This window comes from Pundamilia nyererei, unplaced genomic scaffold (assembly GCF_000239375.1).
Source record: "Pundamilia nyererei isolate P.nyererei 1_Seehausen unplaced genomic scaffold, PunNye1.0 scaffold00294, whole genome shotgun sequence".
Taxonomy (NCBI): Eukaryota; Metazoa; Chordata; class Actinopteri; order Cichliformes; family Cichlidae; genus Pundamilia; species Pundamilia nyererei.
The window spans coordinates 95,368-107,294 of NW_005187695.1; the positions used below are offsets into that span (position 1 = coordinate 95,368).

At 38.3% G+C, this 11,927-nt stretch overlaps 1 protein-coding gene across 2 annotated transcripts in view; it reads right to left on the bottom strand.

Annotated features, from left to right (window-relative positions):
- Window positions 1-3,921, bottom strand: part of LOC102202373 (transmembrane protein 176B-like) — a 25,522-nt gene extending 21,601 nt beyond the window's left edge. Inside the window, exons 1-4 of one of the 2 annotated variants that reach the window (XM_005750940.1) lie at window positions 3,852-3,921; window positions 880-1,077; window positions 653-766; window positions 13-69 (exon numbers count right to left, since the gene is read on the bottom strand). In XM_005750940.1, coding sequence (XP_005750997.1) covers window positions 13-69; window positions 653-766; window positions 880-1,056 — 348 coding nt within the window. In that variant the 5' untranslated portion in view covers window positions 1,057-1,077; window positions 3,852-3,921. Of the gene's footprint in view, window positions 1-12; window positions 70-652; window positions 767-879; window positions 1,096-3,851 lie in introns of both variants that reach the window. The other variant, XM_013915378.1, reaches the window with a different exon arrangement.
- Window positions 3,922-11,927: the final 8,006 nt, after the last annotated feature.

The following is an 11,927-nucleotide window of genomic DNA, read 5'->3' on the forward strand; positions in this document are numbered from 1 at the left end:
TGAAATACTCACCAAACATGGACTTGGATACTTCTCAGACAAAACGCACACAGTGCCGAACATGATGAACTAGACAAAAGACAAAATAAATAAATACATAAATAAAAAGTTCATGTCCATCTTAAGAACAGGAGAGAAGCTTCTTCAGTTCCGGAACTGAAGAAACTTCTCGGATGAGAGGTGAAACGTCTTCAAGCAACCTAAAGAAGTCCAGATGCTTTTCTTTCCAAGTTGTAAATAAAACCTTTCATCATGAGAGAACAATTGTATAGTTTGTTTGTGTAAACTGCTATTTTGAACTATAGCTAATTTTTTAATGTAACCTAGCAAAACTATGAATCGGTGTTTGTAAATGTGCACTGGTGTCATCACATGTAGATATTACTTGGACAAAACTTGGCATTTAACCTTTCTGTCACATATTTAACACTGTGGAAAGATATGTTTGAACCCCAAAATGATCTTCTCTTAAAGCTTTCCAAGTCTATTCAATGCCTAAAAGTAACCAATGAGTGAACAAATAAAGAGGTTCAAAAATCATCCTAGCTGGAACTTGAAGATCAATCTAAGAGTTTCGATCATCCACAAACAGAGTACTGACACTTTTTTTTTTGATATATATATATATATATACCCATCATTATTTCCTTACCAATGCACCCAACCAAAATGGAAAGCCTAAGTAGTTTAAGTAAAAGGAGGTCCAAGTGCTATAGAGTATAAGTCCAAATCCAATGTTGAGCAGCCCGATCATTATCTGCAGAGTCTGTGAAAAATGAAGTACAGTGTGAACAGTGAACATTGTGCAGTTTAAGAAAAAACTACAAATTAAAAAATAGGCATAATATAAAATGTGATGTGTAGATGGTTGTAGCTCACCCCCAGCACTGTCTGAGAAGCTCTGTTGAGACTTCTCAGGCGCTGAGACACAGTGCAGCACACTGGACTGTAGCAAAGGTTCTTGAAGATCTGGCACAGAGGAGGCCAAGGACTTTGGGGGTCAGTGGTCAGAGTGAGTACAGTGACCCCATCAGCCTTGGACACAGTCACTGACATCCTGTCTTGAGATCCTGGAGACTGAGGGACAAGAAAAAACTGAAATAAGAATCAGATTAAAGTCTTAGTGGAAAAACAATTTGACCCAAACACCTCACTTCCCTTCACTTAACTTCACTTTCCACCAAAGGAGCTTTAAACAGAATTTTAAAAGTAATCTTTTAATTAATGAAACCGACTTGATGCTGGGAGGCTGTCACATCACTGGACGCTCTCAAGTTGGCTTTAACAGGTGACACTGGTTCTTCATATGGATAACACTGTGCTGATACCAGTTTACAAGAATGTTTTACATATATAGGCAACCTCCAGGTGCTGAAAATGGAATCCCGCAGTGATGTACCCAGTCACTTTACTGTGTCAGCTACAACAGCAGGTCACGTGTCATAAACTTCTATGTTAAAATTTTCACTTCACAGCAGAAAAAAGTTTGTCGTGTGCTACAAAAAAATGGGTTTGGTCTCTTTAGATGATTTCTGGCATAATAATGACAATCAGATTCATAGTAAAAGTGTGATGGTCTGTAGTCGGGTGACTTGGTTTTTGTTTATTCAATGTTCTCAGTTTGTGGGATTTTCATGATTATTTTTTTTTTTTTTGTATTTATTTTTCCTTATTTATTCTTTAGCACCGCTGTGATTTTCCAGCCTTTAGGTTTTGTCTCTGTGCCTCCCTTGTGTTCCTTGTGTTGTGTCTTGTGGTCCTGGTTCAATGTTCATTTTATTTCCTGTTTTACTTTGACAGTCCCATGTCCAATGTCAGTGTGTCTAGAGGGGTGTCCAAATTCATGGGCTGCATCCTCCTGAGGACCCGTCCTTCGCGGTCTTCGTGGGCCGGGTCCTCAGAAAGTCGGGTAGGCCGGAAGTAAACAGCTGTGAAATTGGACGGTCTAGCCTTCAGATTTACGTCACCGCTGTCTCAGTGGAGTTTAATAAACTCGGCCGTCTGCTCCTTGCTAACTAAAATATAACAGGACACTGGTGTAAATTCTCGACTGTCTCATACTTCTGTTTAATCAGTTTTCTGTTTGAAGTTTATTCAGCTGTGTGAAAACCAAGGAGGAACCCACCCAGGGGATTAATAAAGTTTTATTTTATCTAATCTAATAACCTTAATCTCAGCCAAACCGATTTACTCACGGACAAATAAAACACTGAAAAAATCCAAAAAAATTACATTTTTAGGTTGTCTAAGTGACTTATATATTACGTTTAACCTGAGTAGCGAAAGACCGCGGTGATCTGAAAATGATGTGCCGGGAGTTGTGCCGTTCTCGGCGGCTCTAGTGACCCTTGAGCTCCCGACTACGAGCTGGTGGGTAACAGACGTCTCCGAAAACGTCGAAGCACTTGTGCAAATATGTGATGTCTTGATAAACCGAGCAGATATTTGAAGTTCACACAGCTACATCCTCGCCTGAAAATATGTTAAACGTTTACTCTTTCTGGGTCACAAAATAATAAGAGTAATATTAAAACTTAGTAGTGGCCATTCTTGAAAACTGCAATTGGCTAGTTTTGTTTCCCCTTGTCTTGTTATGTCTAATTAATCCCAGCTGTGCTTCCTTCTGGTTCCCCATTCCCTCATTATTCCCTTGTATATTTAAACCCTGTGTTTTCCTTTGCCTTTTGTACCTCCTTGTGTGTGCAAGTCTCTCCGTGTTTCCGGTTTCAGTCCTATGTTTCTAGTTTCCTGGAGATTTAATTTTAGTTTCCAGTGTTCTGTTCTTATTTATTCTCAAGGTTTTTTGGTTTGTTTTTCTGCGAGTTTATTTTTATGAAGGAGTTTCCCCACCAATAAACCTGCCGACCTAAGTTACTTTTTCGTGTTTGAGTCATGAGTTTGAGTCCACTTCCTGCCTCTGCCTCACATAAAGTTTCACCACATTTATATCAGCAAAGCTAGATAATAAAAACTTTCTATTTAATGTAACACATTTTAAAAACTCCAGTGAAGTCAGCACCATCCCCCAGCTTTATTTACTGCACGCTCTTGTTCAGGAACAAGGAAGTAATGTTAAAATTGGCCAGTTGCCTCTTTTGTGTTGTTTTACATCCATAACCTGGAACACCTGTACCAATGGATAAATATATGTACTATATTTTATATTAATGATTAGACTAATATTAACTTTAGAAGTTGTATTTTTGTTACCCAGAAATCATAAAATTAGTTTCAACCTGTGTCTTTTCTGATGTTGTTTAAACTTACAACATGGAGATCGATGAAAAACGATTAGCTTAATCAACAATTTTTTACATAAAGACACAACTCTTAATTAGTCTGAATTACAAGCTGAATATTACCGCGGAAGCACCCGCTGCTAGTCAGACCATACAGGTGTTCTTGGGCAGTTGAAAAATAATCCACAAAGTCCGCTAGTTGAAAACAAGCATGCAAACATTTATTTCCAAACTCTTGAATTCACCGTAATCACCCTGAATGTCCCTGTACACTCCCAAACACGGTGAGAAAACTGACTCCGAAGCAGTTTAACCCGCCATTACTACACTCCACAATGCCGTCGCCCTGTGCGCAATTAACATGTATTAATAGAACCATGTAAAAAAAAAAAAAAGTGAAATAAGGCAAGAAAACACTACTTAACGGTAAACATTACACTAAACCGAATTGTAAAGTAAAAACTGAAAATCAGCATTATCTTACACTGTATCCTCATCCAAAATAATTCAAGTCAAAATATTACCAAATACACATTCTGTGAAATGCGAGTAAAGTAAGACAACAATTGGACTTTTATCTTTTACTGAATCAAACATGACTACAAGACTTACCTGTTAGTGAAGAACAAAAACTTAAACAACTGCCTATGAAAAATAAACGAGTCTGATCAAGTAAGCGGTACACTGGAAAGAGGAAACCAGGAACTGGGCAACACCGCTACCAATAGCACCTCCTCTTTATGCTCTCCGTATAAAAAAATATATAATATATACACGATGTATAAGATTAAACCTGCAGAAAAGGTAGCGGTGACATCGGAGGAGCCACAAGTTTACGTCAGTTCATTTCAAGAATCAAATATGTTCAGCAAACATGCCAAACTTAAACTTCAGACATTCACCAAATAACAAACTTGACTAGTTTAAAACTGTAATTTTATGGTAAAGATTTAATAACAATTAATTAATTAGGGCAATCAGTCAAACATGACTAAAATAATCACCTGTTAACAAACTTGGTGTGTTTGCTGCACAGTTTGGAAAAAATAAACCAGGAAAGAAATACAACAGCGCTCTATGGTTGTCACAGCAACACTCTTACTGCACCTTTATTGTACAATTATAAGTAAAAGCTTATGAGCCGTGTCCACTTCTCCACAGACAACACAAACAAATCTTTTGATGTTGATTTGGTTTAGGTTCATAAACAAACACAATCTGACTCAAATAATGACACATTTGTATTTTTAATGCTTTCTTGAACACGCCACGTTGATTCACTTTGTTCAGCCCAGGCTGGTCAAAGTAAAGGAACTCTTTGACTCTGCACTTCCAGATATCAACTATTCATTAGATACCCAGCAGATATCTTTTAAAGCTTTCTATAAAGTTCACTGGAAAAAAATCCAAGCATTAATGAATTATGTAAGAGTTACAGATGACTTCAGTTGAAGTGCTCGAGGCTGTACAGTCAGAATGTAAGAATGTAAATCGCTGATATTTCAGTACACAGAGTCAAGACGTTTATGCCACAGGCTGTGCAGTGACTTCCTCCAGCAGTGCTTTGCAGAAAAGATACTGAAAAACTTCCAAACCACAACCAGCATCCTTTGTCTTCATTGATGTTTTCATTATGAATGTCAGCTGATATTGAGCTCTATCTTCATCTTTAAGTCAAGTCAAGTGTTTTTATCGTCACTGCAGCCATGTAAAGTGATACAGTACGTTGTGAAACAAAACAACGCTCCTCCAAGACCACGGTGCTACAAATCACATATAACAGACAGTCAACACGGGACTACATAAAGTGTAATGTGCAAAAATTGCCAAAAATAAAACAATCAGTTCTTTTCCTGTGCTGGTCCACATGAGGGCAGGTCCCAGCAAGTTTGAAGTTTTTTCACTTCACCTAACTGAGTGCTACTCATGCTGTAATATGGATTACTTGATGTGCTGGACAGCTGACCACAACTCGGCTGTTGTCATGGCTGGGTAGCCAGTGTGTTGAAGTGTGGACTAAGAAGCAGACACACGAGAGGCAGGACTGAACTTGACAAAAAGTGAGCCTTTATTGTGGCCAAAAAAAAATACATAAAATAAACGAAAACACAAACAGGACGAGAACTAAGAAAACCCTAAACACTGAGAAACTAAAACAATGAAACCTGGAAATATCTGAAAACATGAACCATGCAGACAGAGGGGAGGTTAGCAGATGCACCCAAAAAAAGAGGAAAACAAACTGGAGCACAAGAATCCATTAAAAACAAAGTTCTGGACAGCTGGGAGAGCAGTTCAGCCTCCGGACCTGCTCCGCCGCTGCTGCGGTCGCTCCCCTTAACTCTCTCCGTGTGCCTTCAACCTCCAACCTCATTACAATTGTGACAAGAGAACAGTGCTCCCTGGTGGACAAATTGTGTCACAGCAACAGTGTCGCAAAGGTTTGATCTCACATTCTCAGGCAAACATTGTTGTGTGTTTATGTCTTTACTGAACGGGTCGAGTAATTGATTACAATAAAAAGTAACTAAGTCTAAGTTCGTCAGTAACAGAGTAAATATACACAGTGCTATAATTCATATATTCTACACCATGACACCTAAAAATGTTAGTAACGGTAATCTTCAGACATGTTCCTGTTTTCACACAAAAAGCTTAATGTTGAAGTTTAATATAAAATTCTCTAAAAATAAAATTTCAAAAATACAAGCAAAATGAATTATATAACAGTTACAGGGGACTTCTTTAAAAAAAAATTAAATATGATTATTTTTAGGAACATTTAGAAAACTCTCAGAAGTTGGAGGCCGTACAGTCACAATTTTTGTTGATCGCTGATGTGACATTACACAGAGTCAAGATGTTCAGACCACAGGCAGCGCAGTCACTTCTATCAGCACCGGTTTGTGGAGCTCTGGGTCATCAGTGCTCTAAAAGAGAAAAATAATGTGGGCTAAGTTCCTGACAAGGTGCTGACACACTCAAATCTCAAAGAGCAGTGACCACACAGACTTCATGTAGAGATACACGCGTCACTGTTTGTTGTCCACTGTCCATATTCATTCAAAACTCAGTGAACTAGGCAAGGCAAGGCAAGTTTATTTGTATAGCACAATTCAACAACAAGGTGATTCAAAGTGCCTTACAGAGACATTAGAAACAAAAACAAAAATGAGATACAAAATCATGTTGAGTATGACCTAAAATACAAGACTTGTGTCACTTTATGCACAACAAAATATGCATTTAACACTCAGACAACTTAAAAAGCCAACAAATGCTTCAACTTTAACAGTTTGTCTCCACAGTGGAAGTCACTGTGTGACTCCTGTTCACTGGAGGAAATTTCTTCAACGCTGTTCAACACAATGTGGGTGCATATTTGGAGATATCTACTGCTACATGTATGATGTAGAAAAGATGATGGTGTAATATTTGCACCATCATTTTAGCCACAGGTCCCTTAAGGTCCTGTAAGTTGTGAGGTGCGGTTTCCATGGATCGGAATTGTTTGGCCAGCAAATCCCACAGATGCTCGACTGGATTGAGATCTGGGGAATTTGGAGACCAAGCCAACACCTCAAACTCATTTGTGCTCCCCAAACCATCCCTCAACCATTTTTCCTTTGTGGCAGGGTGCTTTATTCTGCTGAAAGTGGCCACAACCACCAGGGAGCACCATCTCCATGAAAGCATGTACATGGTCTGAAAGAATGCTTAGTTAAGTGGTCTGTGTCAAAGTATCATCCACATGTATGGCGAGACCCAACACAGAACAATGGCCAAAGCATCACACTGCATCCCCAGCATTGCTTTCTTCCCATAGTGAATCCTGGTGCTACGCGTTCCCCAGGTAAGCACACACACCCAGCCATCCATGTGATGTAAAAAAAAGAAAAAAGATTCATCATACCAGACCACCTGTGCAGCCATGCAGCTCCATGTGCAACAAACAGTGATGCACTGTGCATTCTGACACCTTTCTGTCACCTTTTGTAAACACAAATGTTATGCCTGCTCAGTATATGTATATATAATAAAGCTGAATTACTCACCCCAGTTGGGTGCTTATCAAACAAGAGGGCTTTGATGCCAAGCACAATGAACTAGAAACACACACACACACACACACACACACACACACACACACACACACACACACACACACACACACACAAATCAATATTTAATCAAGTTACATACTTCCGTTTAAATACTCTATACAAGTAATTCCTTTATTTTTCACTGAGTAAACAGCAACTTGCGCACCAACATGGCCCCCAGGAGGTACCGATGGAGGCAGATGGTGAACCTCAACTGCTGCCCTAATTGTGTGTGATTAAGTGTGTGTATAGTAAAATAATATGAATTTTAACTAGTTGATAACACTATGTAAATGCATTATCTTCCATGTTCTCATTATCCACTTGTCTCTAATGTTGCCTGAGAACTAAAAGATTTAGCTCAGTTAAAGGTGATTGACTCTGATTCGCATGCGAAAGAAAACACTGGCCAGGTAGGTTGACCTTTGTTTGATAAAGCGACATCTAAATGATTTTAATGACATCTGAAACTGCAAACTGAACCTAGACATGGAGAGTGATTTGTACAACTGGCTGTAAATTCTAAAAAGTTATTACAATACATTTTTACAGCCCTTGAGTTAAAATTGAATGTCTACACTTCACTGATTACAGAGGCAACATTACTGATTTTGTGCCTGTCCACATTCTTATGGTCCTCACTTTATGTTGTCAGTACTATGTTCCTGCATGAGAGGAGGAGTCAGATGTGATTTAACAAAACAGCCCCAAAAAGCTGTAGGGGTCTGGGAAGGAAATGCTGTTTGGTTTGATGGTCACACAAAGTTTCTGAAATAAATAAAACACTAATTAAACATTAGCTTTCTTACCATTGCTCCTGACCAATATGGGAAGCTAGAGAAACCAAGATAGTTTAGACTAGTACATGAAAAGATAACGCCGAGTCCAATACTGAGCAGCCCAATCCTAACCTGCAGAACCTGTGAAACAGGAAGTAAGATAACTGTTTATTGTCATTGCACAGTCATACATGGCACAATAGTACAATGAGCACTACTATTAGTAAACGTACAGAATGAACAGCATACTTCTTATGGCATGTCATTTTCTTATGTTTCCATGCTGTTTGTTAAGGTGGACCTATTACTTCCATCTTTGTTGGGACACTACTAGGGTAGCGTTGCAGGAGTCATGGTTCAGGCTAAAAAATGTTTATCTTATTGGCCTTTATTCAGTCCTTTGGTTAATCTGCTGTATAAAACAAACCATTTTAGCTCCCTTTAAGCTAGAATAAAGACCTGCAGGTAACTGCAGTTTCTGTGCTTACAGCCAGTATGTATGAAATGACCATATAAGTGATATCTATTAGAGACCAAAACAAAAAAAGCATAACATTAAATCACTCAAAGTTTTAAAAGTAAAAACAATAATTTGACTGTTTGAGGTTTTCTCACCCCCGACACTGTCTCAGAAGCTCTCTGGGCCCCCTCAGGTGCTTGGACACAGCGGAGAACAATGGCCTGTAGCAAGGGCTCTTGAGGATCTGGAACAGAGGACGGCAGGGACTTTGGGAGTTGGAGGTAAAAGTAAACATAGTGATCCCAGCAGCTTTGGGCGCAGACATCTTGCATAGAGATCCTGGAGACTGAAACTGAAAGACAGTGATAATCATTTGAATTTGAAAGTCAGCACAGCACAAACTTTAACTTTCTGTCCTTTCCTGTTTTACTCTGATCATCTTGTGTCCTGTGTTCAGTGTTTTGAGGTTTGCTTCCCCTTTGTCTCATTATGTCTGTGCTCTCCTCCTGTGTCTCATTCCCTCGTCATCCCTCTGTGTATTTAAGCCCCGTGTCTTCGTCTGTTTATCGCTGATCCATCTGCTTATTACCAACTGCATGTCCCATGTCTCAGGTTTTTATTTTCTTGGTTGTTGTTTTTTCAGGTTTCTCCCAGTTTAGGTTTGGCTTGTTTGGTCTCTGTCCCCTTTTGCTTTTGTTTGTATTCTGCTCCGCCGTAATAAAGGCTCACTCTCAGTTCCAGTCCATCTTCAGTGCTTGCATTCGGCTGCAATCTGCTCTCCATGCCTCTGCCACAGCGGACGTGACAACTTTTGGCAATAAAGTGTAGATTTTGATTCGCTGCGTCACTTTACAAACAAAAATCTACTAAATTAGAATTAAGATTTTCAGTTATTGGTCAAAGTGCAGACTCCTTTAGATATAAAGAACAACAAGAAGGGATGTGTGTAATTTAGATTGCCTGCTATTTAATTGATTTGCATTGTAACCCAAAGTAAATATGAACACTTAGCTGTTAAAGTAGAAACAAAACAGAAACACAGTGAGGAAGGAGCTTTACAGGCCAAACCTGTTACCTGAAGTTTCCTCCTCTGTGGGAGTCATACAGAAACTTTATCAAGTTCAACTGAACATTCAGCTAAACTCAAAGAAAAGTAAACATAATAAATATCATGGCATAATGCATTTAGTCTTTATTTTTTACTAGTTTTTATTCGTTTTACAATACTTTTAATTATAAAATGGGCATATTTGGTGTGAGATTAGATGACAGCTTAGAGGCTAAAGTGCAAGATTCCTTTTGACAACTATCAGTATTTGAAAACTATAATCTCCGTATTAAATGTCACATAATAACTTTAAAAATATTTTAGTGCCCCATTAAATTTAGGCTGCTGAAAAGAAAAACAGCAGCGCTCTCTGGTGGAAAGAAATATTACAGTTTTATTCAACTCAAAAAAAGTTGAATACATTGATTGATTGATTGATATTGATTATTCATAAATGTGTTTGAACTCAGTCTGATTAAACACACAATACTCTGTTATTGTTGAACTTTTCAGGCTGATACCTTGAATTTATGCAGCAACATCCTCTGCCAGATATTTCCTGTTAATTATGAGAGCTGCACAATGAAAATACATGTTGGGCCATTGTTTTATAAAAGAAAAAGATGGTTCACCTCATCAATATTTTCATTCTGTCTCGATTGAAGATCTCGCTTCAGGTTATGCTACAGAATCTCAGCTGGGTTGTGGTAACCTAATTACACATCCCCTCCCAGGACCATGTCAGGGACACAGCACTGACAGTGTCTACTTTCTACCTCGTTTCTTCTCTGCTGGAGAGCTTTGATTTCCAAAAATTAAGAGCTTACGGTAACACCCGTCACCAGATCTGAATCAGACACTCAATCTGTTCTATGCATGTGTATAAAACGACCTTCTCTTGTTCTTTTATTTCACACTGATATGAAGGACAGCGTGACCTGCACTCAGGCAGGAGTGGAGTGAACTCTGCTCAGTTGCTGATCAGAACCTAAATAAAATATCTCTGAGAAATTTAAAGCAGATTTGAGCATTTAGGTAGAATTTTTTCTTTGGTTTTATTAGCTGTGATAAATGTAACTGTTTCTGCTTCCTAGACGATGTTTATAAGGTTTTGTTATTTTTATGAACGTCTATAATAAAATAAAAGACTACATTAGTTTCCCTTTCGTATATGAAGATAACTTTGCATGAAGTTTCATGAAGAACCCCCCACCCCCCCAAAAAAAAAAATTACAATTAAAATGTTCAAAAAAAAAAAGAAAAAAATTATGAAACTAATTTATGTAATGGATGTATGTTGTACAGTTGATTGAAAAACTCACACTGAACACTTTAGTAATATTTTTGTTTAATTTCCAATTATCAAAATAATTTGCAACTTTAATTCAAGCTTTTCCTTTTCCTCATCGTGTTCCTTTCGTTCACTCAAACACTAAATTAAAAGGAAAATATGTCATTTACGTCAGCTTAAGCTGCTTAAGCTGACCCAAGAGGGTCATTAGGAGGCACTTACAGAGGTAGAGTACGATGCTGAACCCCAAAAATTCCCTACTGTATCAAAAGTTTGTATTTTTGTGTCATTGTTAAAGGACTGTATGTTTATGGTAAAAGCGCTTCTGAAATTCTTTTTAATAATATCCCCAATTAAGTGTTAGCTTGCTTACTAATGATCCTGACCAAAATGTGAAGCCTGTGCAACCAATTTGCCACTAAAACCCTGATTCGGCACATGAGTGGATAACTCCAAGTCCAATACTGAGAAGCCCAACCATAATCTGCAGAGGGAGCACTAAATGAACAACAAACAGTACTTTATTCTACACCTTGTTCTCCTATGCTTTTAAAGAAGAGCGATTAAGCTCACTTCCAACTTCTTTTTAGTTTGGGGACTCTGCAAAGTAAGTTCATTTATCTTATGAACCTTTGTGCAGCCCCTCAGTTGATTCAGGCAGAAAATCTACAAATTTGCACTTTGAGCTGGTGTAAAGATTTAAACAGTAGGTGTGTGGGGCTTATATATATATATATATATATATATAACAATAAACTGCCAATCCCTATCTCCATCTTTCCCAGTAAGGAGCCCAGTCAGCAGAGGGTGAAGAAGTGGGGCTTCTCTTTGGAGGACGCCTTGAAAGATCCAGCAGGGCAGGAGCTTTTCCTCAAGTTTCTAGAATCAGAGTTTAGCTCAGAGAATCTCAGGTGAGCAAAATATATTTCAGTCATCATTGTTGTATGTTGAAGTGATATTTTCCTGCTCTTTTTAACCATGCTGTACTGAACTCAATTAATGAAGAA